Source organism: Pipistrellus kuhlii, unplaced genomic scaffold (assembly GCF_014108245.1).
Source record: "Pipistrellus kuhlii isolate mPipKuh1 unplaced genomic scaffold, mPipKuh1.p scaffold_m20_p_1, whole genome shotgun sequence".
In the NCBI taxonomy this organism is placed as follows: Eukaryota; Metazoa; Chordata; class Mammalia; order Chiroptera; family Vespertilionidae; genus Pipistrellus; species Pipistrellus kuhlii.
In genome coordinates this window covers 20,167,495-20,194,836 of record NW_023425404.1, presented here as the reverse complement: position 1 = coordinate 20,194,836, position 27,342 = coordinate 20,167,495, and the positions used below count along the sequence as shown (strand labels likewise).

The following is a 27,342-nucleotide window of genomic DNA, read 5'->3' as shown; positions in this document are numbered from 1 at the left end:
ATAGAGCAGAACTCATAGTTCTAATGTTGACTTTACAGCAAAACATTGCAAGAACATATATACAGCACATACATGAATGCAAACTACCCTAATTATAAAAAATCTATCAATATACAAAAGCATGATTTCAGGTGATTAAGACATTAGGCTAAGATTAACATCAGAATATTACTATACTCAGTGAGTACTATTCAATCAAATAAATCACCTACTTTTTGTTTGGTGCTTTTTCTTTTTTTTACTAAAAGACGGAGTTCTAGACCAAAAACCTGGCCCTTCAATTAATGGCAGGAAGCACCAACTAAAGGACAGTTTCCAAAAGTGGGCAATGAGACAGATGCAATTTTTGGCTACACAATGTCATTTATCCATTCATTCCTTCATTCAAAAACTGAGTGTTTTGAATAAATATGTATGCAAACACATTCTGCTTTTGGAAGGCCTACTCTATACTCTAATGAAGGATGGTGATAAATAAACTGCAAGATAGGCATTCAGGATGCTATATAAACATATAGCAGACATATCTAATCTATTTGGGAGAAGTGGAGTGATCAGGGAAGACTTTTAGAGGAAGTAACAGCCAGGCTAATCTATGAAGAAATTAGGACCTAGATAGTGGAAATGTTCATGGCAGATTCAATACCACATACCTTCACCGGAAGCCTATCTAAAAAGAAGATGATATTAAAATACCTGCCATATCTCTGCCCACCTGACCATTAAATCAATCAATCAATGATAGCGATTGCCCTCACTGCTGCACACACACACACACACACACACACACACACACACACACACAAACTTGGAGCCCACAGAAAAAGCAATAAGCAGGTCAACCATACAGTTCCACAGAAAACAATATAAAAAAAGAAAGACATGTGTCCTTATAGGCAAAAAAAAAACCAAAAAAAAAAAAAAAAAAACGTTCAGTATCTCTTATCTACTACATGCACAAAGTGACATATCTCTAATCTACCTATCCTATTCCTTGTTAATAAAATTATTAACCTTTTGAGATCTATTTTTTCCTTTGGTTTCTATGTTTCAGTGTTGTAAAAGGGCTTAATGAGTAATTCCCAACCAACATAAAAGGTTTGAGAGGGTCAACTGTTAGCAAAACTTGAATCAACTATGCTCATGTATTGTTAATCTTAAGAGTTTAATGAAAACATAATAATTAAGCAAAAATTATTAAACTAATGTTTTCATTAGGCCTTAAAGAAAATGCATTATTACCAGGCGCCTAACTTAAATCATGTATAAAGCCCACAAGCATTATATACACTGAGTAGCCAGATTATTATGATCTTTGAACGCATAATAATCTGGCGACTTAGTGTATATCCTATATAATAAAAGGCTAGCATGCAAACTGTCCCCTCGACCAGGAATTCAACCAGCAGACAGGCTGGCTAACCACCCATATCCCCTCCCCCTGGCCAGGCTGGCTGGACCTCACCCATGCACGAATTCATGCCCCAGGACTCTAATGTATATACACTGAGTGGCCAGATTATTATGCATTCAGAGATAATAATCTGGACACTCAGTGTACATCATCTATATAATAAAAGCCTAAGTGACCATTACGCTGGGACGACCGGAATGACCAGTCACTATGATGTGGCACTGACCACCAGGGGCAGATGCTCAACACAGGAGCACTCCCACAGGGAGAGCGCTGCTCAGCCAGAAGCTGAGCCCATGGCTGGCAAGCACAGTGGGGGTGGCAGGAGCCTCTCCCACCTCCGAGGCAGCACTAAGGAGCAGTGAGCTGAGCAATAGGAGCAGTGAGCTGAGCACTAAGGAGCAGTGAGCTGAGCACTAAGGAGCAGTGAGCTGAGCAATAGGAGCAGTGAGCTGAGCAATAGGAGCAGTGAGCTGAGCAATAGGAGCAGTGAGCTGAGCACTAAGGAGCAGTGAGCTGAGCACTAAGGAGCAGTGAGCAGGTGGGCAGTAAGGAACGAGGGGTCCTAGATTGCAAGAGGGATGTCGTCTACTGGTTTAGGCCCACTCCCAACAAGAGGGTAAAGGCCAGGACCACCTCTTCCCCACCCCCTGCATGAATTTTGTGCACCGGGCCTCTGTGTTCTATAAGAAAGAAAGATATATTGCAGTATATAAATCACTTTCTTGCTATTCCACAAAACACACTCTTGATGATTTTATTATGTATGAGACAAAGGAAATACTATAATAGTGCACAGGCCAAGAAAGGGGAGTAGAATAAGCTGATTTCCCAAACAAAATAATATGTGTGTGCTTTGTTACATAAAAACTACAAAAATTCCCCCCACAAAAAAAGCAATAAAATATAATCCAGCATTTGTATGTCTGGGAGAACTGTACCCTCTACAATAAAACAGGCAACTGGTTGTCAAAAAAGAAGCTGGAGAGTTTCCAAGGTGGTTACAGAGCAAAGACAGACCTGTCAGTGTGCGGAAGCTAACAAACAGGAATGAACTGGGAAGTGATTTAACCAAAGAACCTCCTTTGAAGCTCATAATAAACCGACAGTGAAATGAGAAGGGCAAATGAAAAAGGCAGTAAGGGTCTCTTCCAGTTAGACATGGGGACTGAACCTCTATCTTCTTGAACTCTCCCTGACATGAGAGTTAAGAAATAAAAACTGAAGGAACTACCGGACACAAAGGTCTGAAGAGCAGATTAGACAAGTTTGTACATTTTTCAAAGATGGAAAGTGGATAGCAAGGAGTAACTATCTTGGGTTTCCTCTTTCTCCACTCTGCTAAGTGTTTTTCCATTCTGCCAGCAGGGAGGGAAGCCGACAAGAAGCCAATTCACACTAAAGAACCCTTAACAGGCTTTAGAACTGAGGGCATGAGATATATCTGATGGCAAGGGTGTAAGAAACTAAAAACAGGATGGTTGAAAGTTTGCAGGAGTAACAAGACCTCCCAGATCTCTGCCCCACACAGTGCACTGAAGATTTACAATTGAAGTCTGGAGACAATAAATAAATGAGCAAGTCTCTAGTGCTGGGGACATTGTACACAGCTAAGTGAGGCCTTCATTGAAAATAACGGGGTTAAATGAAACTCTGCATGCTGAAAAGTGAGATCTTTGCCAGCCCCCTTCCCTAAATTCTAGATGAGGCAGGAGATTAGGTCCATTTTTAGAGAAACTGACAACCTTGAGAGGAAACACCTATGCATGTACTAATGAAATGGCAAGGTCTCTACCCAATATGCCACATGTCCCTCACACACCGGTCCTAAGAGGTTTTCTGATTACTAACATCTATCTACACCACATGTGTCAAACACAAGGCCCGCGGGCCAAATCCGTCCCGCCAGGCCTTGCAATGTGGCCCGCACCGCGCTGTCATCACTGCACTCCGCTGCGTTTCCATCACAATGACAGTTTATGACTGTTCAGTAAACCATTCGGCCCGCGATTTAGGCTTGATTTTAGATTTTGGCCCCTTCTCTGATTGAGTTCGACACCCCTACACTAATAAAAGGGTAATACGCTAATTAAACCGGGTCAACCGGTCATCTTCCGGATGTTTGACTTCCTTTTGGACAAAGCCATGTTGGTGGGACTGAGGCAAAGGCAATTAGGGGCGATCAGGCCGAAGGAAACGGCAGCTGGGGGCAAGATCAGACCAGTAGCGGAGGATAGTTGAGGGTGAGATCAGGCGGGCAGGGAAGGACAGTTGGGGGCTAGATCAGGCCTGCAAGACAGAGGCAATTAGGACCGATCAGGCTGGCAGGGGGTAGCAGTTAGGGGAGAAATCAAGCTAGCAAGGGAGGGCAGTTGGGGGTGATCGAGCAGGCAGGCAGGCAGGTGAGCGGTTAGGAGCCAGTGGTCCCAAAGGAATCAGGCCTAAATCGGCAGTCGGACATTCCCCAAGGGGCCCTCAATTAAAGAGGGTGCAGGCTGGGCAGAGGGAAACCCCTCCCCCATGCATGAATTTCATGCACTGAGCCACTAGTGTGTGTGTGTGTGTGTGTGTGTGTGTGTGTGTGTGTGTTTCCGTCCTATGTAATAAAAGAATAATATGCAAATTGACCATACCTCCACTACTCCCACAAGCCATGCCCACCATTCAATCAGGAGATGGTATGCAAATTAAACCAACCAAGATGGCTGCGGCCATGGAGTGAGCAGAAGGCTTGGGTTTCCCTGGCAATGGAAGAAGCCAAGCTTTCTGCACACTCTGACGGGCCCTAGACTCCACTGGAGGATACAAAGTTTCAATTACAGAAGATAAATAAATCTCAACAAAAATGGCTGTGGCCACTTAGCGAACAGGAGGCTTGGGTTTCCCTTGCAATGGAGGAAGCCAAGTTCCTGGCTGGCCCAGGCCTTCGCTGAAGGCTACAAAGTTTCAATTATAGAAGATAAAAAAATCCCAACAAAAATGGCAGCAGCCACAGAGCTGGAGAGAGCAGGAGACTTGGGCTGCCCTCGGCAATGGAGGAAGCCAAGCTCCCGCAGCCCTGACCTGCCCTGGCCTCCACTACAAAGTTTCAATTATAGAAAATAAATACATCCCAGATACCAGGGCCTCCACTTGGGTGGCCGGCATGTGACTGGTCTGCAAACCACAACAGGCCCCTACCTAGGCCTCCCCACACCCACCCTGATATGGGACACCCTTCAGGGCAAACCAGCCGGCCACCATCTGGGCATCAGGCCTCTATCCTATCTAATAAGAGTAATATGCAAATTGACCATCACTCCAACACACACGATGGCTGCCCCCATGTGGACACAAGATGGCTACCACAAGATGGCTGGCAAGGGAGGGCAGTCATGGGGGTGATCAGGTCAGCAGGAGAGGGCAACTGAGAGGGACCAAACCTGCAAGGGAGGGCAGTTGGGAGCATTCAAGTCTACAGGGAAGAGCAGTTGCGGGGAGGGACCAGGCCTGCAGGGAAAGAAAGTTGGGGGGGGGGACCAGGCCTGCAGGGAAAGGTAGTTGGGGGAGACCCAGGCCTACCAGGGAGAGCAGTTGGGGGGAACCAGGCCTGCAGAGGAGGGTAGTTAGGGGTGACCAGACCTGCAGGGAAGGGCAGTTAGGGACAAACAGGCTAGCAGGGGAGCAGTTAGGCATCAATCAGGCTGGCAGGCAGAAGTGATTAGGGACAATCAGGAAGGCAGGCAGGCAAGCAGTTGGGAGATAGCAATCCTGAATTGTGAGAGGGATCGAGCCTAAAAGGGCAGTCGGACATCCCTCAAGTGGTCCCAGATTGGAGAGGGTACAGGCTAGGCCAAGGGACACACACCCCTGTGCACAAATTTTGTGCACCAGGCCTCTAGGGTGTGTGTGTGTGTGTGTGTGTGTGTGTGTGTGTGTGTGTGTGTGTGTGTGTATAAAAGCCTAATATGCTAAGTGTCTGACCAATTGGTAGACCATATGGTCAACCACTCAACCAGTCACTATGACATGCACTGACCACCAGGGGGCAGATGCTCTGGCTGGTAGGTTAGCTTGATACTGGGATCCAGCTGATGGGGACTGAGCTAGATGGACTGGACATGCCCTGGAGTCCTCCCACAACCACTCCCTGGCCAGTTGGCTCCCATCAGTCCCAATCGGGCCCAGCCAGGTCCAGGGACACCACCCATGCACTAATTCATGCTCTGGGCCTCTAATATAACTATAAATATGAAACATAAAAGACAGAGACCAAAATGCTCGCAAAGAACTGAGGAAATAGTTACAAGGAATAGGAAAAAACTGCAAAATTAGGATAGGTTCTATCTATAACAGACTCAGAAGTAAACAAGTGCATCCAATCTCTGAAATAACAACAAGATACTATTTCAGATAAATATTCAGAAAATAAGTAAGAGCTTTTGGAAACTCAAAATGTTAAGGGGGGTGGGGAGGGACAGAAGGACTGGAACATTAAAATTAGTCTATCTACCATGAAAACATAACAAGAAGACAAATATAGGGTGTCACCAAAAACATATATATACACTAGGGGTGTCGAACTCAATCAGAGAAGGGGCCAAAATCTAAAATCCAGCCTAAATCGCGGGCCGAATGGTTTACTGAACAATCATAAACTGTCACTGTGATGGAAACGCAGCGGAGTGCAGTGATGACAGCGCGGTGCGGGCCACATTGCAAGGCCTGGCGGGACGGATTTGGCCCGCGGGCCTTGTGTTTGACACATGTGATATACACTTTAACAGCTGATAACTCACTTAATTTTCATTCCTTTTCAGATTTAACTGATTTAAAATAATGGGTGATACCAAACTAAGCTTTGAACAAAGAAAAATTTGTCCTAAAGTGCCACTAGAATTTTTTTTTTTTATGAGGATTCATAAAAGATAAAGTTTATGGTACAAAACTGGCAACAACTGACAAGTTGAGGGCACACAATACTGAATGAAATATTATAATTCTTGATGTTTGTGATTCCATTGCTTCGCATTATCAGCGGTGCCTGGACCAGAAGGGTCATCAGTTTAAAAACGGGCATTGACCAAAGAAATTCATTCATTCCTGCACATTCTTTTAAATTTTGAAAATGAAATATATGTGTGTGTGTGTGTGTGTGTGTGTGTGTGTATGTGTGTGTGTGTGTGTGTGTGTATATTTCATTTTCAAAATGTGTGTGTGTGTGTATATATATACATACACATACACACACACACACACACACACACACACACACACACACACACACTGACTTTAGCCTAACTAGTTTGGCTCAGTGGAATGCCAAAAGGGCACAGGGACAGGAAAAAAAAAAAAAAAAATGAAAAGAAGGAAATTATCTGAGGAAGAATTCAACCCAAATTTTCAGGGGGGGAAAAAGGGTATGAGCTTCAATATATAGAGAGTCATTTATATCCTCTGTACAATAAGTGAACAAAGACCCACATCAAAGCACCACATTGAAATTTTCTGGACACTGAGAACAAAGAGTAGATCTCAAATGCTTACAGAGAAAATAAGACACAATGAAGGATGAGGAGTTTGTCTGGCACAGGCCTTATCAATACCAACACTGGAAAATAGAAGACAATAAACCAATTCCTTAAAACTTCTGAGGGAGGCTGAATTCCAACCTATAAATCTATATATAGACAAAATGCCAATCAAGTATGTGGGTAGAATAAAGACATTTTCAGAGAAATAGTTCTCAAAAATTGTTATAATACTGTAATCCTATCTAATAAAAGAACAATATGCAAATTGACCATCATTCCAACACACAAGATGGCTGCCCCCATGTGGACACAAGATGGCCAGCAGGGGAAGGCAGTTGGGAGGGACCAGATCTGCAAGGGAGGGCAGTTGGGGGCAATCAAGCCTGCAGGGGAGGGCAGTTAGGGGTGACCAGGCCTGCAGGGGAAGGCAGTTAGGGGTGACCAGGCCTGTAGGGGAGGGCAGTTAGGGGCAATCAGGATGGCAGGGGAGCAGTTAGGCATTAATCAGGCTGGCATGGTAGTGGTTATGGGGTGATCAGGCTGGCAGGCAGAAGCGGTTAGGGGCAATCAGGAAGGCAGGCAGGTGAGCAGTTGGGAGCCAGCTGGATTGTGAGAGGGATGTCTGGCTGGCCATTTAGAATTGGGCACAGTTAGATATCCCTCAAGGGGTCCCAGATTGGAGAGGGTGCAGGCTGGGCTGAGGGACAACCCCCCCCCCCCCATGCACAAATTTCATGCACAGGGCCTCTAATTTATAATAAGGAATATATATTTGGTCTTCTTCCATTATTCCTGACACATAGCTCCTAAAACCCTTGGAATTTCCTAAGTGAAGGATTACAAGTCCAATTCCTGGGCACATACCTTGGTTGCAGGTTCAAACACTGCCCCAGCCTGGAGGTGTGTGTCTCACATCAACGTTCCTCTCTCTTTCTTTCTCTCTTTCTCTTCTCTCTTCTCTCTTCCCTCTCTCTCTCTCTCTCTCTCTCTCTCTCTCTCTCTCTCTCTCTCTCTCCCTCCCTCCCTCCCTCCCTCCCTCCCTCCCTCTCTCCCTCCCTCCCTCCCTCCCTCCCTCTCTCCTTCTCTGAAATAAACATTCTTTTTTTTTTTTTTAATGTTGCACATTATGTCCTAGCCGGTTTGGCTCAGTGGATAAAGCATTCGATTCCAATCAAGGGCACATGCCCAGGTTGCAGGCTCAATGCCCAGTAGGAGGCGTGCAGGAGGCAGCTAATCAATGATTCTCATCATTGATGTTTCTCTCTCTCCCTCTCCTTTCCTCTCTGAAATTAATAAAAATATATTTTTTTAATATATTTTATTGATTTTTTTAAAGAGAGGAAGAGAAAGGGATAGAGAGTTAGAAACATCAATGAGAGAGAACCATCGATCAGCTGCCTCTTGCACACCCTCTAATGGGGATGTGCCAACAACCAAGGTACATGCCCTTGACTGGAATCAAGCCTGGGACCTTTCAGTCTGCAGGCTGACACTCTATCCACTGAGCCAAACTGGTTTCGGCAATAAAAATATATTTTTTTAAATGTTGCACATTATAAGCTTCTCTAAGGAACTTGAGTATAGAAACTTGAAAGGTGTAAATCATACAAATCATAAGCTTTTATTTCCTCTCCTTTCCCTTCTTCCCTCCCCCCCTCCTCCTCCTTCTTCTTTTTTAATTAATCCTTACCCGAGGATATTTTTCCATTGATTTTTAGGGAGAGTGGAAGAGAGAAGGAAAGACAGGGAGAAACGTCGATGTGACTGATTGCCTCTGAGGTATGTGCCCTTGACCAGAATCAAACCGGGGACCCTTTGGTCCATAGGCCAATGTTCTATCCGCTGAGCAAAACCATCTAGGGCTATTCTCTTCTTAATTTTAGGCATTCTTCTCACAAACTGGAAGTCCACTTTTTCCTCTTTCAAGCACTCATTTTATCTGATTCAAGAAAATCAGTGACATATCTTTAAGACAACCAATCTGGTCAGCTTTCCAAGTCACAGCTGTTATGCTACAGAACGATTCACTTCATGGATTCAGGATACATAACTAGCTATAGAACATGCAGGTCCTAATGCAAAATGAAAATGCAGTGATTCTTGTTCAAAAATTATTAGAAATTTTGAGCCAGCAACAGCAAAGTATTAAGCCAAGTGCAAGGCCCTTCCAAGCCCGGTGCCTCTGCACAGTTGCACACCCATGGAGCTGGCTCTGGATGCAGGACTCAGAGCAGTGAAGCCTTTTTTTAAAGTACTTGAGTTACAGCTGGACAGGATGGGATGAGGTGATTTATTGTTAATTGGTAATGGCTATATGATAAAATTCTCTAACATTTTATAGTTTTTGCTAAACACTCAGAAATGTAAACATTTTAACATATTCAAGAACTTGTTCAGAAAATAGTTCTTTGTATTGGAATTGAGATTTAAGGCCTCGTGGAATTTATTTCAGTTTAGAACTTAAATTTTTTAATGAGCTGTCATGTCCAATTTGTCTTGAGATTTTAAAAACATAACTAAAGGTCACTTTTAAGGACAGGCTGAATGATTTGCATAATTTGCATAATAAATAAGGCACCTTTCTGCTAACATAACTGCAAATGTGATACACAAATTACTAAATAGCATTCTGCAGCAGTACATATGTTTATGGGGATACTTGAATAGTATGTCTCTTAGCAACCACCAACTGCTTTCCAGATTTGCAAAGTGGTTGAAAGCAGTCTTTAGAAATATGCTGCTAAACTCTTGCCACAAAAATCCATCCAATGAAATAACTCAAGGTTTTGGCAATTCATTTAATCTAATGGGGCGATAATAAAGAAACCATTTTCCAAACCATCCTAACACAGATGAAAATTACCTTTATTGAGAAGAGAGAAAGTTGTTCCATAAGCCCAGGCAAGCCTACACAGTACAGTGATAGAAGGCAGTTACCAAGTTAGCTACGTAAGTCTAAAATCAACATTACCGTATATAAGTGCACTGTGTAATCAATTGACTATCTCTGATAAATCTGACAGCTTTCTTATGTAAAGACTTAAGATTAAGTACATAAGAAATGGTAAAGGTTGAGTAAATCTAGAATAAAAATTGCAATGAAATTTAAGCAAGCCAGTCATTCTTAAATTTAAAAAGAAACAGCAAACTGTTCAAAGGTACAGGTCACAGTCCATTTTTTTTGTGACCCATACAAAAATCTGGATTTTCAGCTTATCTTGAAAAATTAGAATATCTAGCAACACTTGGCCCCTTATCTACATACTGGCCAACAGTTAACAGGAGCAGACTGGCAGAAGGGTCCAAGCTTCCTAAGTCACTCCTTTTGTCACATTCAGACTACTTCATTATGTACCACTTGTCTGGCCTCTGTAAAGATTTGAATTTGCCATCCCGGTTCTCACATATTAAAAAGTGCATGCTCCTGGCACTAATAAGCATTCACTTTCAACACTGATTGGAAGAAAACAGTTGGCAAATTGGAATTGATGAGAATCCAAGGACAGGAAAGGACACGTGTAACATCTTTTAAAAATCCCAACAGCCAGGGAAGAATCATAAAACTAGAGTCCAACGGTGTTTTTATTTTTTTATTTTTAGAATGGTGAAAGTCAGATTTCAAAAACTCTATATAACACACTAAGTAAGACATAATACACTAACACCACATGACTTCACGGAGTGAGGCTATTCAAGAAAATATATGCAAGAAGGTTCTCAAAACAAGAACTGATCCCAATAAAATCAGTGGTGACAGCAGCAGTGTAACATTTACTGAATACGTTGTATGTGTCAAGAATTGTTCTATGTGCTTATTTATGTATTCAATTATTAAATCTCCACAAAATCCTTTCAACATAATTACTGTTACATTGTGGATATTTTCCACCTACTTTCCAGAACGGATGAGACACAGAGTACTTATATAACTTGTACAAGGTCACACACTAAAAAATGGTAGAGCCTGAATGCAAACCCGTTTTCTACACTTAAGCAGTAATCTATACTGCTTCCTGATGAGTAAGAAACATGGGAGGTATTGAAAAGGGCTCCTGAGGCAACACAGGAAGCTTTCCATCAAGCTTCAGATTTTAAAAGGGCATATACAAATGATGAAAGGAAGGAAACATCATGAATGTGAAGTATAAAGGAATGGCACAGTCTTACAAAAATAATCTTAGGAAGGCTAATGCACAAAATCAGCTGAGGTCTATGCAGAGCAACCAAATGAGAATGTACTTATATCTGAAATATTTTGACTATTCTTACCTATTATCGCATATATGTTCATTTTTTAATGCAAAAAATAGAGAAATACAAAAATTAGAAAATGAAGATCATCACATCAGACCTGGCAATTAATAACAATTTCTATACCTCCTTCCAAAACTTTCAGTACATATATAAATCATCCTTTTCCCTAAAATATCAGGCTGAGGCTTAAAAAAAAAAAAATCATACTACTCAAAAAAGTACATGTTTCATTTAAAAACAGATCAAGTGTAGCTCTATCTCATTCTTTTCACAAATTTAGGATTATTTCACTATGTAAATTTCCACAGTTTATTCAACCAACATCCTATTGAGGAACTTTTAAATTATTTCCATCTTTCTAAGAATTATTAAAAATGATGGATTCAATATCCTTGTACATGTATCTTTGTATACATACCTATTTCTCATGGACTTAGTCAAAATTTAAGTTGATATAATACTCACAGATTTCCTCTTCAGAGAATTATGCCGATTTAATGTATATATCTATCTATCTCTCTCTATTTACACATTTTCTTACGGGTTTTATGGTGTACCAAGAAGGGGGTTTTCTACCCAAGCCTCTATTGTATTTCATTCTCCTTTATCCACACCACAATTCAAATTGAATGTTTACCTTTACAGCATGTTTTAATAGCAAATATCATTTGTTTTCTTTTTCAAAAGCTTTTATTTCATAAAAATTTTATTTTAAATTTTTCAAATAAAGAAACTAGTGAAAATTCAATTAGAATTGCCCTGATGTGTAAATTATTTGGAGATTCTATAAATATCTGCACGATGGCAAGTTTTCCCATCTAGGAATATGTTACATTTCTACATTTATTTAACCTTTCTTTGCAAAATTTTATTATGTTTCATATAAATCTTTAAATTTTGTTTCAAAAGCTGGAGATTTTTTTAAAAACAGAATTAAACAAAGATACCCTACAATTACGGGCAGATAATATGAGGATAGTGTGAAAAGAGAAATTAATAGTTAATGGGAAACTACTATGCACCATCCATCATCTCAGCAGACATTTTTACAACTCATATCATTTTATCATCATAACAAGCCTACTTGTTGTAGCTTGTAAGAGGTGGCTGTTATTGCCATTCTACAGAAGTAAACACAGAGGCTCAGAATAGTCAATAATCTGCCCAAGTTTTCAGTTCCTGTTTTAAGATTGAAGGTAGGGATCCTATCTTTGTATTATGAATTAAGCACAAACAACTGTCACTTTGGGGATGTGTCCCTATTTTACTTAACAATGACTCATTTATCCTGTTATCCCCGTGGCACAAATAAGGAAACTCAACCTTGGACATTAAGTAAATAAATTTATTTTAAGTCACATTGCAAATAGGGAGAAAAACTAGGGTTTGAAAGAAGTTTCTTCTTATCCCTCAGCTCATATTCTCAGCTCCTAAAATATAGTAAGAGTTCACAGGGGACTCAGGATTCAAATACAGAACTTCCAAACTTTTTTTCCACTTCATTGTGTTAAAATAGCTCAATTCTTTGCTTTTGTCTTTACTGAGAGGGAAATGAGTGTCAGAATAGGTTGTAAAGAAAAAGTTAGCTGCTATGGAAAATAAATTTAAATCTCATTGCTAGAATAAATTAAGTCTAACATTTAAAAAGTGTTATGTTGAGCCCAACCATTGTGACCAAGAGGTCACTGGTTCGATTTCTGATCAGGGCACATGCCTAGGTTTTAGGCTCAGTCCCCAGTAGGGGGTGTGCAGGAGGCAGCTAATTGATGTTCTTCTAGAATAGATGTCTCTATCTCTGTTTTCCTCTCCCTTTCTCTCTCTCTTTAAAAATCAATAAAAACATTTTTTTATAAGTGATATATTAAGACCACCAAAATTCTCTTTGAGGTATTTAAGAATCCACAGAGAATAAGAAATCTGGTCAAAGAAAAGAAACAAGGTAAATGTTACCACAGGGTGGAGTCTCACTAACAATAATGTCTCAAGCTCCTAAAGACCCATTCATTTCCAGCATAAACCAAGTCAGGACCAAACTTCCCAGGAAGGGAGCTCAGAAGCAGCAGGCAGGGATTTGAGCCCTACTCCTTGAAGGTGCTGAGATCCAAGGTAAGTCATCAGCAGTAGGAAAAGGAACAGGAGACCAGCTTTATAGGTTACCAACATCAATGAAGAGGGTATTCTGAAGAATGGCAGCTAACTGGCATCCAGGGCTTATACCCAACATGACAGTTAACAAACTGGCTAGTCATATGATTATATTCAAGTACTACTCAATGGTGCCATTGAATCTGCCAACAACCATCCCTTTCATGACTGGTTTAGAAACTGGGGTGAGCCCTGGTCTAAAGGTTGAGTTTATCAAGAGATCCAGAAGAATGTAAAGAAAGCAAAAGTTTGTAAAAATGAGGCAGGGCCTGAAAAAGTAAAGTATAAATGGATGGACTTTATTATTGATACTGTTGTGGGGTTGAACCCTGGGTTCAAAATAAGACTACTGGAGGCTGATGATTGATTTTTTAAAAAGCAGGCAGTAATTTATTGAAAAACTGGCCAGGACAGCCGCAAGAACACCACACGCAGGTGAACTCCACACGACCAACCGAACTGTTCCAGGTGTAGACAAGTCTTTTTAAAGGATCAAACCACAGGAATTTTCCTTTATTCTAAATTCTAAAGGCTGGGAACATTGGAATGTGGTCCTATCTTGCCGATAATACAGAAGCAGAACTCAGAGGTTAATCTCTAAAGGTTATCTATAGTTTCTCCCCTGAAGCTACTGAGTCAGTGGGAATCAACCTCCTGTAACTACCCTATTGTTTAAGCAAGTAAGGGAATGCTGAAGCCAGATTAGCAGGGTTAAAATTCAAACAGCAGTTTTTACCCAAGTATGGTTGCTACCATATTTCAGATACTTTATTTCTTGTCTTTGGCAAGACTTGAGGACAGACTATCAACCCCTATGGTTTATAAGTACTTAAAGTAACTTTACCAGTACACAGCAAAAGACCCAGAAATTCACTAATGCCTCGAGGCAGATGAATGGCATTCCTTTTTAAGATCAAGTTCCAAAGCCCACAGAGGAGGGGAATGCTGTAACCACAACATTCTGGCTTCTACCATACACTTTGAACAGAATATTTTTGGTTAATCCTCACCAGAGGACATTTTTTTCCCCACAGTTTTTCAGAGAGATTGGGAGGGAGGGAAGGAGGAAGAAAGGGAGAGAGGGAGGGTCAGATAGACGGAGAGAAACTGATATTGATTGGTTGCCTCCCACACACGCCCCAAGCAGGGGCAACAGACTGAGAATCAACTCACAACTTCACCAGTTTTGACTGGCATTCTAACCATTGAGCACATCTGCCCAGGGCATGAACAGAATTTTAAAACACAGGAAGGATGTGACATCAGAGTAAATTCCTGACTGGTTCAACGATGCAATTTAAAGACTGCTGATGAATGAACCCGACCTACAGTAAAAGGAAGTTGCTAAAGGTGTGCCACAGGCCCCTATCCTCAGTCTAAGCTAGTTTAGCAATTTTAATCCATTTGTAAAAACAATAGCCAGCATATTTAAGAAGGTCACAGATGAGATTAAAATCAAAGACTAGTGAATAAGGTGGATGACAGATCCAAGATCCTGAAAGATTTAAAAAGTCTGAGGAAAAATGACATTCTACAGGAATATATATCAGATCCTACACCTAGATTAAAACATACACACACACACTAAATAAATAAATAGATAAATAAATAAATAAATAAATAAATAAGAAAACAAGGGAAACCATCACTTTACAACAATATGCATAAAGCTAAATTAGAAGGTTTAACATAAAAAAAACTTTCCATAAAAAAATGGAGCAGGCTGCCTGTGTATGTGGCCTCTCCTCACTGAAAAGAGGTAAACTGAGGTCTACCCCTGATCAAAGTTTCAAAGAACTAGAATAGATAACCAAAACATCCTTTCCCAGTCTGTATTTCTCTGCTAGTCTCATCTTACTGAGCTTCATTACTGTCAGTAGCCATTGACCATGGAGAGCACACTGAGCTGGGCCGGCATGCTTTTCAAGTAAAGAAAGCACTAGTGCCCAGCCTGTGTGGCCCAGTGGTTGAGTGTTGACCCATGAATCAGAAGGTCATGGTTTGATTCCCTTTCAGGCCACATGCCTGAGTTTTGAGATCAATCCCCAGCAGGGGACAATGCAGGAGCCAGCCAATGGATAATTCTCTCTCAACATTGATGTTTCTCTCCCTTCTGTTCTGAAATCAATTTTAAAAAATTTAAAACAAAAAAAGAAAGCACTAGCTTTATAGTACAATTGTAGAATTTATTGTTTCCATGTTAACTAAACAGAGGCTTTACTGTGGAATCATTATCTGATCCTCTAAGGCAGTTTAATTTATTAAAAGTATAAGAGAACCTAGTTATTTCATTAGCGTAGAGAAGTAAGGGATACTCCTGCCTTGAAGTCATTCCAAGTTACTGTGAGGTTCGGAATCACAAGGAGCCATCATGGAGCAATAGGCAGAAAAACAGAAGATATGCTTGAGAAAACTTGATCTTTCTAGACCTCAGTTCATTCATCTATAAAATGGGCATAAAACTTAGCCATGTCTATTCTAGATTGTTGTGCAAATCAAATTAGACAACGCAGGTAAAGGAGCTCTGAGACTATACAGTGTGATATCAATGCAAGGGCTTTCCAATACAAACACAGACTTGTTATGTCTTGTGTTCATTTTATCTGACATGCATTTTGCCTTCTTGGTATAAGAATTTGGGTCAGTCTACCCACCTACTTACCTGCCTCTAAGTACATGTCAAACCTCAATTTTCCAAAGCTTCCATGTTAAGGTGTGAGACATGATTCCCCAGTATGATATCAATGCATGCTAAATTTGCAGTATAGTTCAATGATTTGCCCACATAGCAAGAGGGAAAGAGGGGTACAGGTGCTAATGAATCAGGCAAGGCACAGCTACTCCTTTCCACCTCTTAGCTGACAGCTAAAGGTGTGCCACAGGCCCCTATCCGGGTTTAATTCCACTCAGCCACATAACTGGGGATGTTCAGGAACCTCCATGACCCTCGGTTCCTTGGAACTAGCCTGCTTCTGGCATTCTACTAGACTGAACCACAAGAAACTGCTGTGTTTTGAATGTCAAAAACAGTCAAAATATCAGCTATGATTCAACCTAATAAATCCAGAATTCTAAATGTATTCATTTAATTAGGGAGAATGAGGCCATCCTGAAAATTATCACACTTTTTCTAGGTAAGACATAGAGAAGATCAATTTCCTGCCAAATGAGTGGTTTAAACTTGAAGTTCTCACTGGTGGGACACTTAGCTCCCTTGGAAGTAGATATTTGTTCTTTTCTACATGAGGTATCCATGTATCACTTAGAAAGGAACCATACACCAGCTGGCTAAATTACCCACTTTTATAGATGAATGTCAACTAGAGAAAGGAGTCAAGTGAGTATGTTGACTACATACTCAGTGCCACAAAAGTACCCAAGTCCCAGGTAAAAAGGAAGATGTTATCTGTGATATAAAATGTAAAATGACAAATCAGGAAAAATACATACTCTGATAAGTTCCAAACAGATAGGTGGAAGTAAATGCGTTCAAAGAAATTTTAAAGTGTTGATCTGTGCCATTTCCTAGCTGTGAAAACTCACCAATACTCTGACTTTGATTGTTTATTAAAGATTATGAATCATGCCTACTCAGTTTTATCAGATCTGTAAAATATTTCCTTAAAATTCCTTATGCAAATAGTAGTTTTCAAGCAAACTAGGGTTACAAAAATAAAATTCCTTTATAACTAAATTTTAGGGGGAAAAACTGAAAGGATTTAGGCATTAGCATTCCTTTCTATTAAAATGTAATTAATTTCTAGAACAATAAATTGAAGAGACAGTTATTACTTTCAATGGGTATTAATGGAAACTAACTTATGTAGACAGGGTAGGGCAAAAGTAGGTTTACAGGTATGAGTATGCAAAACAGTTTATTCTGGTATTATTATGTATTCTTATATTATTATTTATTATTTTTCACATGAACAACTGATCTACTTTTGCCCCACCCATATATACACTTGTTTGCAAAGTGATATAAATGCCATTGCTAGATTTTAAAAACATTAAAAAAAAAAGAGATGAAATATTATCAAATGAATAACAAATACATGCAATCACAAGAATTTGCTTACCTGTAATACAAATTTCTGATCTATGTATTTTTTGGCAATGCTGGGTTGGAATTCTTGGCTTTCCAAAAATCGTATGAAAAATTCATATACAAGCTGCAACAACACAATTAAATTCGAATTATAATACACTGAGAATAGTATCAAAACCATAAAGCCTGCAACACTAAAACTGACAGGTCTTAAATGTTGATTCGCTATGATATACATCTGAAACTAACATTATACATCAGCTATACTTTAACTTCTTAAAAAATCTATAAGAGAAAACATGACTGGGCTTAGAAAATTGGGTTTTAATATAAATGGACTAGTTAAACCCGCTAACTTTTCATTGTGACTCACAGTTGTGTTAGGTTTTTTAACATTTTAAATTAAAAATTAGGAAATACAGCCAAATAAAGCAAATAAAAATCCCCCATAATTTTGTCATTCAGAGATAACCACTTTTAAGATTTCAATGTATCAACCTCACAATTTTTCTCTATAGTTCTACAATACACCAATGTATTATAAATATATTTTATATCATTTCATAAGCTATTTTACCCCCTTAATAATATATTATGAACAATTTGTGTTAGCAATACCTAAGCCATTTTTCTCAGTAATATAAGTTGTCCATTATACGAAATCTCTTATGCTTGGACATTTAAGTAATTTTGAATTACTTCTCAAATTATGCCACAATGAATATCATATAACATACATCAGTGTGCACTTGCTAAATTATTTTATGAAGAAATTCTTCTAGAAGTGGGATTATTAAAATCCACTACTAGATATTAAAACATTCCAGAATTTTCAATAATCACTGAAATATTTCCTTTCAGAAAGTTTATGGCAATTTACACTCCTCTAAGCAACATAGGATGGCAGAATATTCTCATCTGCAAAGAGTAAGAACATTCTCGTCTGAAGAATCAACCTTAATAACTGTTCTGATAAACAGTAGATCACTGTTTATGCTCTTTGCATAATAAATCTATGCTAAAGTATACACAAGATCCTAGTATAGTACACAGCAGTATATTAAAATAAGAATTTTTAAGAGACAGACAGACATTGGGTTGTAAGCCCAGCTCTGTTCCTCACTATTTGTGTAGCCCTATGCAAGTTAATTTCTCTACACAGGAATAACTAATATCACCACTGTCACTGTTGCCTAAAACAGCACTCTCAAGCTTTTTAGTTTCACTTTACAGTTAAAAATGATGAAGGACCCCAAAAAGCTTTTGTTTATATATAATATAGAATATTTAGATTATAGTATAATTAGAAATAAAAACAAAAACATTTTAAGTATGTATTTCTTATTTCACTTTAAAACAAATAAAATATATTACATGTTAACATAAATCATATATTTTGTAAAAGTAACTTTATTTTCCAAAATATCATTGAGAAGAGAGGCACTGCTTTTTACTTTTGCAAGTCTCTTTAAAGACATGTTAGAAAACAACTATAGTTGTCTTATCTGCTTCAGTATTCAATCTGTTTGGATTCAAGTAGATAAAGAAAATCAAGCTTCACACAGATCTAGCCCATATCATATTTTCAGTCTTTTCACATAATTGGAATATTTTTCTTTGAAACCACACTACAACTCGACAAACAGTCGTTTCTTAAAGATGAGTTGCAATGCAGAATGTGAAACCTTATCAGTGAATGCTTCATACTCTATTACATTAAATTCCAATAATCTGTCTTGCAGATCTCTGAATAGATCTTTATCCATGTGTGGCTTCCTAACATCATTTACTGGTCAACTGGAAAACACTGGTCCACTGTGTTATGTGAATCTTCAAATGTTGACACATTTCACTAGTCACATTCCTTAATATCTCCAATTTTATCAAAAAACTAAGCTTTTGAAACCTGTAAAGTTCAAGGTGACAGATACAAGTCTCTCAAATTTTAATTCTAAATTTTGTTTGAATGCTCTGCATTAGTGCCAACAATTGTTTTCTTTGTCCATTTTAGAAAAAATATCCACCAAATGTCCAAGCTGCAATAATCCTAGAGTGTTAGGCATGCCTTCATGTAAAAAACATTTGATGAAAAACAGCTTGGCTCGAACTCAAAGCAATCACACAAGTGCTTCTAGGGTCTGCACAAGACCCCCTCGCACTTCGGTAAGCAGATGTGCTTTGTGCATGCTTTCCATTTCTTCATGAAGAATATTTCTGTTACATGTGTATTCAAAGGTCAAGATGTAATAAAATTAATAATTTTGTTGCTTCTTCAAGGACATTCTTTTTTGGGGGAGGGGACGAATATGTCACATGTCATTTTCTAAATAAGATGGATAGTTTTTTTTTTCTTCTTTCTTTTTAGTATATTTTTATTGATTTCAGAGAGGAAGGGAGAGGGAGAGACAGCCAGAAACATCAATGATGAGAATGAATCATCTACTGGCTGCCTCTTGCACACTTCTACTGGGGATCAAACCCACAACCTAGGCATGAGTCTGACTAGGAATCACACTGTGACCTCCTGGTTCATGGGTCAATCCACACTGGCCAGGCTCCACTGAATATTTTTTAATCCTCACCTGAGGATATTTTTCCATTGATTTTTAGAAAGAGAGGAAGAGAGAGGGAAAGACAGAGAGAAATATCGATGTGAGAGAAACACATTGATTGGTTGCCTCCTGAAAGCACCCTGAGGACCCACTCCCTGAGGGCCAGGAATGGGGAGGAGCATGCAACCAAGGTACTTGCCGTTGATGAACACGGGACCTTTAGATCTGCAGGCCTATACTCTATTAAGACAAACCAGCTAAGGCTCCACTTAATTTTTTTAAAATTACTTATTAAGCAGAAGAGATTTCACATAACCAGTTTCTTATTGAACAAGGGTCATAATTATAATATTCATTTCAAGGATATTCTTAGTTGAAACTTTTTTTTTTTTTAATTGCAAATATGTGGCAGTGAAGAAGACTTCCAGCCAGTTTGACACAAATGCCTTGATTTGTGCTGAGGCACAATTTCAACCACCATCGTTCTACAACTATCAGCGCAAATGGCAACACAGTGAAAAGAGCGAGTAAGGGAGTATTATTATAAAACTAGCTTTGATGGCCTTGTTTAGATCACTGGAAATCAGGTTTCAGGTCCCCCACTAAGGGCATGCAGATACCAGTAGCCCAAATGTATCATGTAGTAACCTTTTAACTTCAGACACTAATTTAACACTAGATTCACATTAGAATTATACTTTTTTATAAAACTACTAGAGGCCCAATCGCACGAAATTTGTGCAAGAGTAGCTTTCCTTCCCCTAGCTGCTGGCTTCAGCTTCCCTCCGGTACCCAGGATCCAGGCTTCCTCCAGGACCCAGGCTTCCCTCGAAGCCTCAGCTTCATCCAGAAGGGCATCAGGTCTAATTAACATATTATACTTTTATTATTATAGATGTTTTTGTCTTCGAAGCTCTCTGAATTCAGAAAAACTCCTTTTCTAATGATCTGAAGACTTCCAGTTGTATAATACTTGTCCTCCTAGTCGTAGGAACACCTGAGTCCCAACACCTCCTAGAACCGTTCTTTTTTCAATACACTAATCTTTGAAATCATAGTTTTATAAATAGAATGGAAGGCTTTTTCAAGTAACCCATTCAAGGGGTTTCATCTTTCTCTTGACTCCCACAGAGTGGAGAGATTCTTGTCTTCCAGACCCAACTGCATGGCTTTCCACCGGAATTAGCAAGGTACCCTCTCCCCTCAGTCCCTTTAAGCATGGTGAAAGCACTTCAGACACATCCTATATAATGAAAGTGTAACATGCTAATTAGACTGGGCATCCTTCCGGGCGACCTTCCGCAAGACCTTCGGGATGACCTTCTAGACCAGGCGTCCTCAAACTTTTTAAAGTGGGGGCCAGATCACGGTCCCTCAGAGAGCTGGAGGGCCGGACTATATGAACTACTAATTCCTACTGTAACACCTCGGCTGCGCTCACTGCCCAAAAAACCTGGCGGGCCAGATCAGACTCCTCTGCGGGCCGCATGTGGCCCTCGGGCCGTAGTTTGAAGACCCCTGTTCTAGACGAAACTGGGGCTGTGAGGGAAGCCAGAGTCCCAGGTGCCAGAGAGAAGCCGGTGCCAGAAGTCAGGGGAAGGAAGACCTACTCTTGCACAAATTTCATGCATCGGGCCTCTAGTTTATTAATAACTATAAATGTTCTTAGGAGACAGATTTTATCTCAGAATCAAAAATCTCCCTTGACTTTCTAAAGGAAAAGATTGAGGACTTGGGAAGGATCAATTGCTTTTCAAGGTCACATAAAAGAATTCCCTAAGAAACATAAATAAAAAGACTTAGCATTCCTGTTTTTCAGTCTCAGGTGAAAAGCATTAAAAACAATCCCTTAACTGCAAATGGAAGTTCTGTAAAATCATAGTCTTTCTGTTGGTTGGTTGGTTGGTTGGTTGGTTGGTTGGTTGGTTGGTTTTGTTAATCCTCACCCAAGGTTATTTTTCCACTAATTTTTTAGAGAGAGTGCAAGGGAGGGAGACAGAGAGAGAAATATCTATGTGAGAGAGACAAGTTGAATCTTTAAAGATACCTCTTTTCCTGTCTCTTCTACCATAAAATGTGGAACTTTCCAGAGGAGATTATCTTTTTCTGTTTGTTTTCTTTTTAAATTTTTTTCAGATTACAGTGCACTTCTATAAACTGCTGCCAAGCATTAAGAATAAGACATGACAAGGAGTCCACACATTCAAAAGAGTAATTCTGTTTTTTGGATTTTTGTCACATGAAAGGCACAAATAGTTTTGCAAATCTCTTAGAATGTATACAGCATGTCTAGAACCTTAAAAAAAAACAAAACACCAGGCATCTAAGATAGTAAATCAGCAACAGCATTTTAATTTACTCAATCTTGGCACTAGTAGGATAAATACATATGTATAATATGCCCTGGTAAAAGATGAGAGCAGAGCCCCTGAAAATTCTCTACATAACTAGGAAATAACATACATGTATATCTGTAGCAACCTTGAGTTGTCAAAGCAAGACAGGGAATGCTGCAAATTTATGTCAAAACTAGTGGCCTGGTGCACAAATTCATGAACATTGAAAGGAAATTAATTAGAAGGAATATTTTAATATCGCTACTTGCTCTTTCTCTATAATAGAAGTGTCAACCAAATTCACAATCAAACAATGACAGATATAAACATGCGTGCAATTGGCATCAGTGAGAGCTTTATATGTATCATGAATATGCAAGTCAAGTTAGCCTTTTATGTATATAGAATAAAGTTGCTTAATTAGATTTGCTTTCTGATGTAGCTAAACTTTTTCCAGCCCAGTGAAGCACTCCAACTTCTCTTTCAGGTAATTGTCAGCAACAAAGTAGTAAATATCAACACAAAGCACATTATTATTGTAGATCACACAGGAAGAACAAAGGGTAAAATATTTAACTGCAGCAGTGTTTGACTATATTCTGCGCAGTGAGAAAACCTGAAATCATTTTCAAGGTCCACCATTTCTTACTTCTTTTCACTTGGGTCAAGTTTCTAAACTTTCTAAATCTCTGTTTTCTGGCTAATGAAAAGAAAATAGGATTCCACTGAGTCTCCTATCCACCTACTCCAGGACTTCTGTGAGGATCAAATGAGATGAGGTATGAGAAAACATTTCCTATACATTTGGTTAAAGTGTGAAATGTTTACACCTGGCTATAAAGCAAATCATGTTCCTGGGCTGAAGAAACTGCAAGGAGGCTACAGGAGAAGTTGGACATTGCTACGTGACTTCATTACCTGGGTGCCCATAGCAACTGTTTCTGGGCTGGGCTGGGCTGTGGGCCCCATTTTGTGCCATGGCAGCATCAGCTGCAATTTGGTGGGATGTCGTTCCAAGGTGGTGGCGGGGCCTGTGTCCCACTTTGGGGAAGCCAAGTGTTGCTTTGTCGGTGCCAGGTCCATGTTGCCATTTCTCTGTAAATAGCCAGTGTGTGTCATGGCTTCTGCATTGAGTGTCTTCCCTCTGGTGGTCAGTGCGTGTCATAGCAACCAGTCAGATGGGCAGAGGGACACTTAGCATATTAGCCTTTTATAATATACAGATAGATTTTGTGCTTCAGAAAGTCAACCAGTAACCACACACACAGCCACAAAGATGCAGTGGCTTCTGCCTCGAGGTGAAGATGTACAAAGTTATATCCTTCCTTTTCCAGCCTTACCCTCCTTGCTAGTTCTCTGAGGACTAGCCTCTGAGGACAGTCTGACTCAGTGAAGATGACTTTGGGGTTCACTACATTAAATTTCCTTTTCTATTCTTTTGAGAAATGTTGTTCTACAGAAGACAGCCCGGAGAGGAGGATGGAAAATGACTGGCATGAATAAGTAAATACAACACAGATGGGCCTAGAACTGGGAAAGGAGACACAGGATGGCCCTGATCTGTCCTAGTATATGAGTGTGATTGGAAAACTGGCCATCACACAAGTGTTACCTCAGCTGTTGCTCCTCCTTCCAACACTTTGAAATAGCTATTCCAATTTGCTTTTGCCCTTGCAGGCTAAAGAAACACATCTGTGGTTATCATGAAGACAGGCATACAAGTCCTCAGGCTACCCACTGCTGAAAATGAGATGTGTACTCTGTGACCTAATCACATCTAACTAATATTAATGTGAAGACAGTTCTGTTCTTGCTTGAGCTTCCAGCAGGCAGTTCACACAGAAACTCTAATAAAAAGAACAAGAACTGCCTGTTGGGAGGGCCCACACTAAAGCATTACACTGAAACTTATTATTTTATTCTTTTGCATCCTAATTATCAAAAATAAGAAACATAAAAGGCATTCTCTGACTTCCCAATTATGTTCCCTAATTTGATTTAAGTGAATAAAGGCCCTCACAAAATGCCTATGCTAATCAGCCAGTAAGTTAATGAATCTTTCTTTTATAACAAATGGTAGTTCAAAGTACCTGTAAGTGTGGCCATGATGCCTCAAGCGTGGGTTCATCTTCTTCTGGATCAAATTCATTGCTGTCACTAGGAGGGAGAGTTCTGAATATATTGCAAGATACCTAAAAATAAACAAGCAGCAGAGTTAGCTTGGAAGCACCTCCCAGGCAGCCCTACACAGATCTTTACGGCCAGCCAAAGGGAACACAGATGACAGATGACAGGATATCACCAAAATGGAACGAGGGCCTCTTTCTATAGGCTTTGAGGTCAGGCCTGCCTCTAGGCAAAGCCTGGAAGCTGCAAAGCAGCACCTTCTACCCCCATGAGCAGTATTCCCTGTCCTTATGTGTCTTTCCCACCGCAGGTCCCTGAGACTATATACCTTCCATCAAAGCCTGCTTTTGGTTACTTACCAGTCAACAGGCTTCTAATTAACCAATTTACACTAAGATATAAATAACTGCTAATGGGCTTCATGCATTTCCCTTCTCAGGCTTATTCACAATTTACAAATTTACAGTTGAACTAATGGAGAAATTTAGGCATCCACACAAAAAAAAATCAGAGAAGATAGGTCAGAACTCTTCTAACATGCTTAAAATCAGACCTAATCTGTTCTCAGTTGGTTAATAAAATAATAACAAGCCCAGGATAAGATACAAACCTCTATAGATCAGGCACTGGCAATTTCCAAATTAAATGCTAGTTGCTCAAAGAATGTCCATGAGTTGGTAACTATTTTAACTGGGTGATGACAAGATGAAGATTCATTCTACTATTCTATTGTTTTTGTATATATTTCAAAATTTCTACATAAAGTGCTTATTTTTAAATGTTGTTGCTACTAATCCCAGAGTTCCTTTTCAATTTCTATTCTGTTTATTGACCTACTTATTTACCTATCATCTCCTAATTATCTCTAAACATATCCTCAGATCTGAAGAAAAAACAGAAGAATGAAATGGGGGAGAGAGCAAGTTATATGAGTTGAAAGCAATAAAGGAACAGCAAGGAGATACTGCACTAGAAACCTCTGTTGGACTTTCTATACAGTGCAGAAAATACTAAGCTTTAATATGCTGATCTGAAAGAAAGAAAGAAAAAAGGCTTTGGGGGGCCCATATCATCTAAATGTGTTTATTCATTCAACAAGTATTTCAGTGCTCACTGTGTGTGTGCACACTGTTCCAGGCACTAGGAAAATAACAGTGAGCAATGCAGATAAAAATCTGTGCCTCATGGAGCTTACATTCTAGTGAAAGTCAGATTCCCTATTTCCTAGCTATAGAGACTGAGCCCAGGTGTGTAAGCCATGCAAAGGAGATTTGATTTTATTTTAAGTGCCATAGGAAGCAACCAGAGAATTTTAATCAGAGATATGACATGATTTGATTTTTGCTTTATAGAAAAATGACTCTGGTAGCTATGTATAGAACAGACAGGAAGGAAGGAAGTTATAGATTCTGTGGACATAGTAAGAGATGATGATGGTTTGAACTAGGATGGTGACAGAGAAGACAGACAGAAATAAATTGATTCAATATACATACTGCTGACTTGGATATATGGGGTGGAGGAAAGGAAAGAATCAAGAATGAGTCATAGATTTAAGGCCATTTACCCAAGATAGAGGTCGGAAAGAAAAAGGGTGTCTTTCTTTGCTTGTTTTGATGGGAAGACCCAGAGATCCAGTTAGGTTTGTGTAGTAGGAACAAGCAATATCTTGGAAACAATCACATAAATCCAGAGCTGACCAGGTCCGGACTGGAGAAAAAAGAACTCATCAGCATATACATGACATTTACAACCACGGGACTAATGGGACACCTTAGAATGGAGTGGAGAAGGGAAAGGGTCCCCAGGCACCCAACATTTAGAAATCAGATAGAAAAAGAACAGTCAAGAAAGGCAAATGAAAGGAGTAGGAGGTTAAAGAAAAGAAATTGTTTGGGGGTCTCGGGAGCTAAGAAAGAATGTCCTAAGAAATAAATCAATACCAGCAAATGCTGTACTGAAATTAAGATGACCATAAAGCAGTTGCTATTGGTTTGGTAACCCTAAAAATTGCACATTGTTATTATCCCCAATTTACCATTGATAAAGCAAGTGTTGTTAAGATCTCAGGTTGTCAAAGGTCTTGTATGCATGCATATAAGTCTAACCAATGGACACAGACAACAGGGGGATGAGAAAATGAGTAGGGGGGAGGTAATGGGGGAATAAGTACACCTTAATCAATAAAGAAATTTTTTTAAGAATCTCAGGTTGCAGTTACAACCAAACCCAAATTGTTGAGCTCCACCACTGCATTCCAGAAGATTAGGTAGACCACATCCTTTGCTGGAATTTAGTTTAGATGACTGAAAAAGAGTATATTAAAATGTTTTTGTTATGGCTAATGATAGCATGCATAGTGCTACTGTTTCACTTTTGTCCCTTCCAATGATTATTAGAAATTAAATATACAAAGAAACTAGTGATTTTTCATGACCATCAACTTTTGACTTCTCTTCAATACTGCAATCACAAGGACAAAGGTTTTTTAATAATTTGCTTTCAAATCATTAAACTATACACATATTTCAAAAACTGAATTGAGTTTTCATTCTAATTAAATCATTTATATTTACTACATTTGTAACAAGTTTTCTTCCTCTCCTGAGATATGAAAGTAAACCATAAAAGTTTAAAAAAAAAAATTTTTTTAAACAGGCTTCTATATAGTAAAAATCTGGATAGATAGAAACTTCTGTTCCCCTGTATTCCTGGACACATCAACTCTCTGACAGTGCCCACCATATGCTATAGTAATTATCTGTTTACTTATTTGTTTTTCTCTCCCCACTAATCAGGAATATTCAATGTCATATTCACATTTGTCTTCCTAGCATATACAAAGCATCCAATAAATATTCACAAAATAAAAGTGTGCCCTGGCCAGTGTGGTTCAGTGGTTGAGCATCAACCCCATAAACCAGGAGATCATGGCTTGATTCCTAGTCAGGCC

The 27,342-nt window shown here is 39.4% G+C and overlaps 1 protein-coding gene across 11 annotated transcripts in view; it reads right to left on the bottom strand.

Moving 5' to 3' along the window:
* PPP2R5E (protein phosphatase 2 regulatory subunit B'epsilon) overlaps positions 1 to 27,342 on the bottom strand; it is a 139,030-nt gene that overhangs the window by 22,116 nt on the left and 89,572 nt on the right. For 9 of the 11 annotated variants that reach the window (XR_006741227.1, XR_006741228.1, XR_006741229.1 and 6 more), the window contains exons 4-5: positions 24,353 to 24,454; positions 17,406 to 17,498 (exon numbers count right to left, since the gene is read on the bottom strand). The exons of 1 other annotated variant lie outside the window; for it this stretch is intronic. Coding sequence is in view for 7 of the 10 variants with exons in the window: in XM_045579925.1 (XP_045435881.1) it covers positions 17,406 to 17,498; positions 24,353 to 24,454 (195 nt within the window). In the remaining 3 variants the exon portion in view is untranslated. The remainder of the gene's footprint in view (positions 1 to 17,405; positions 17,499 to 24,352; positions 24,455 to 27,342) is intronic. One more of the 11 variants, XM_036434567.2, reaches the window with a different exon arrangement.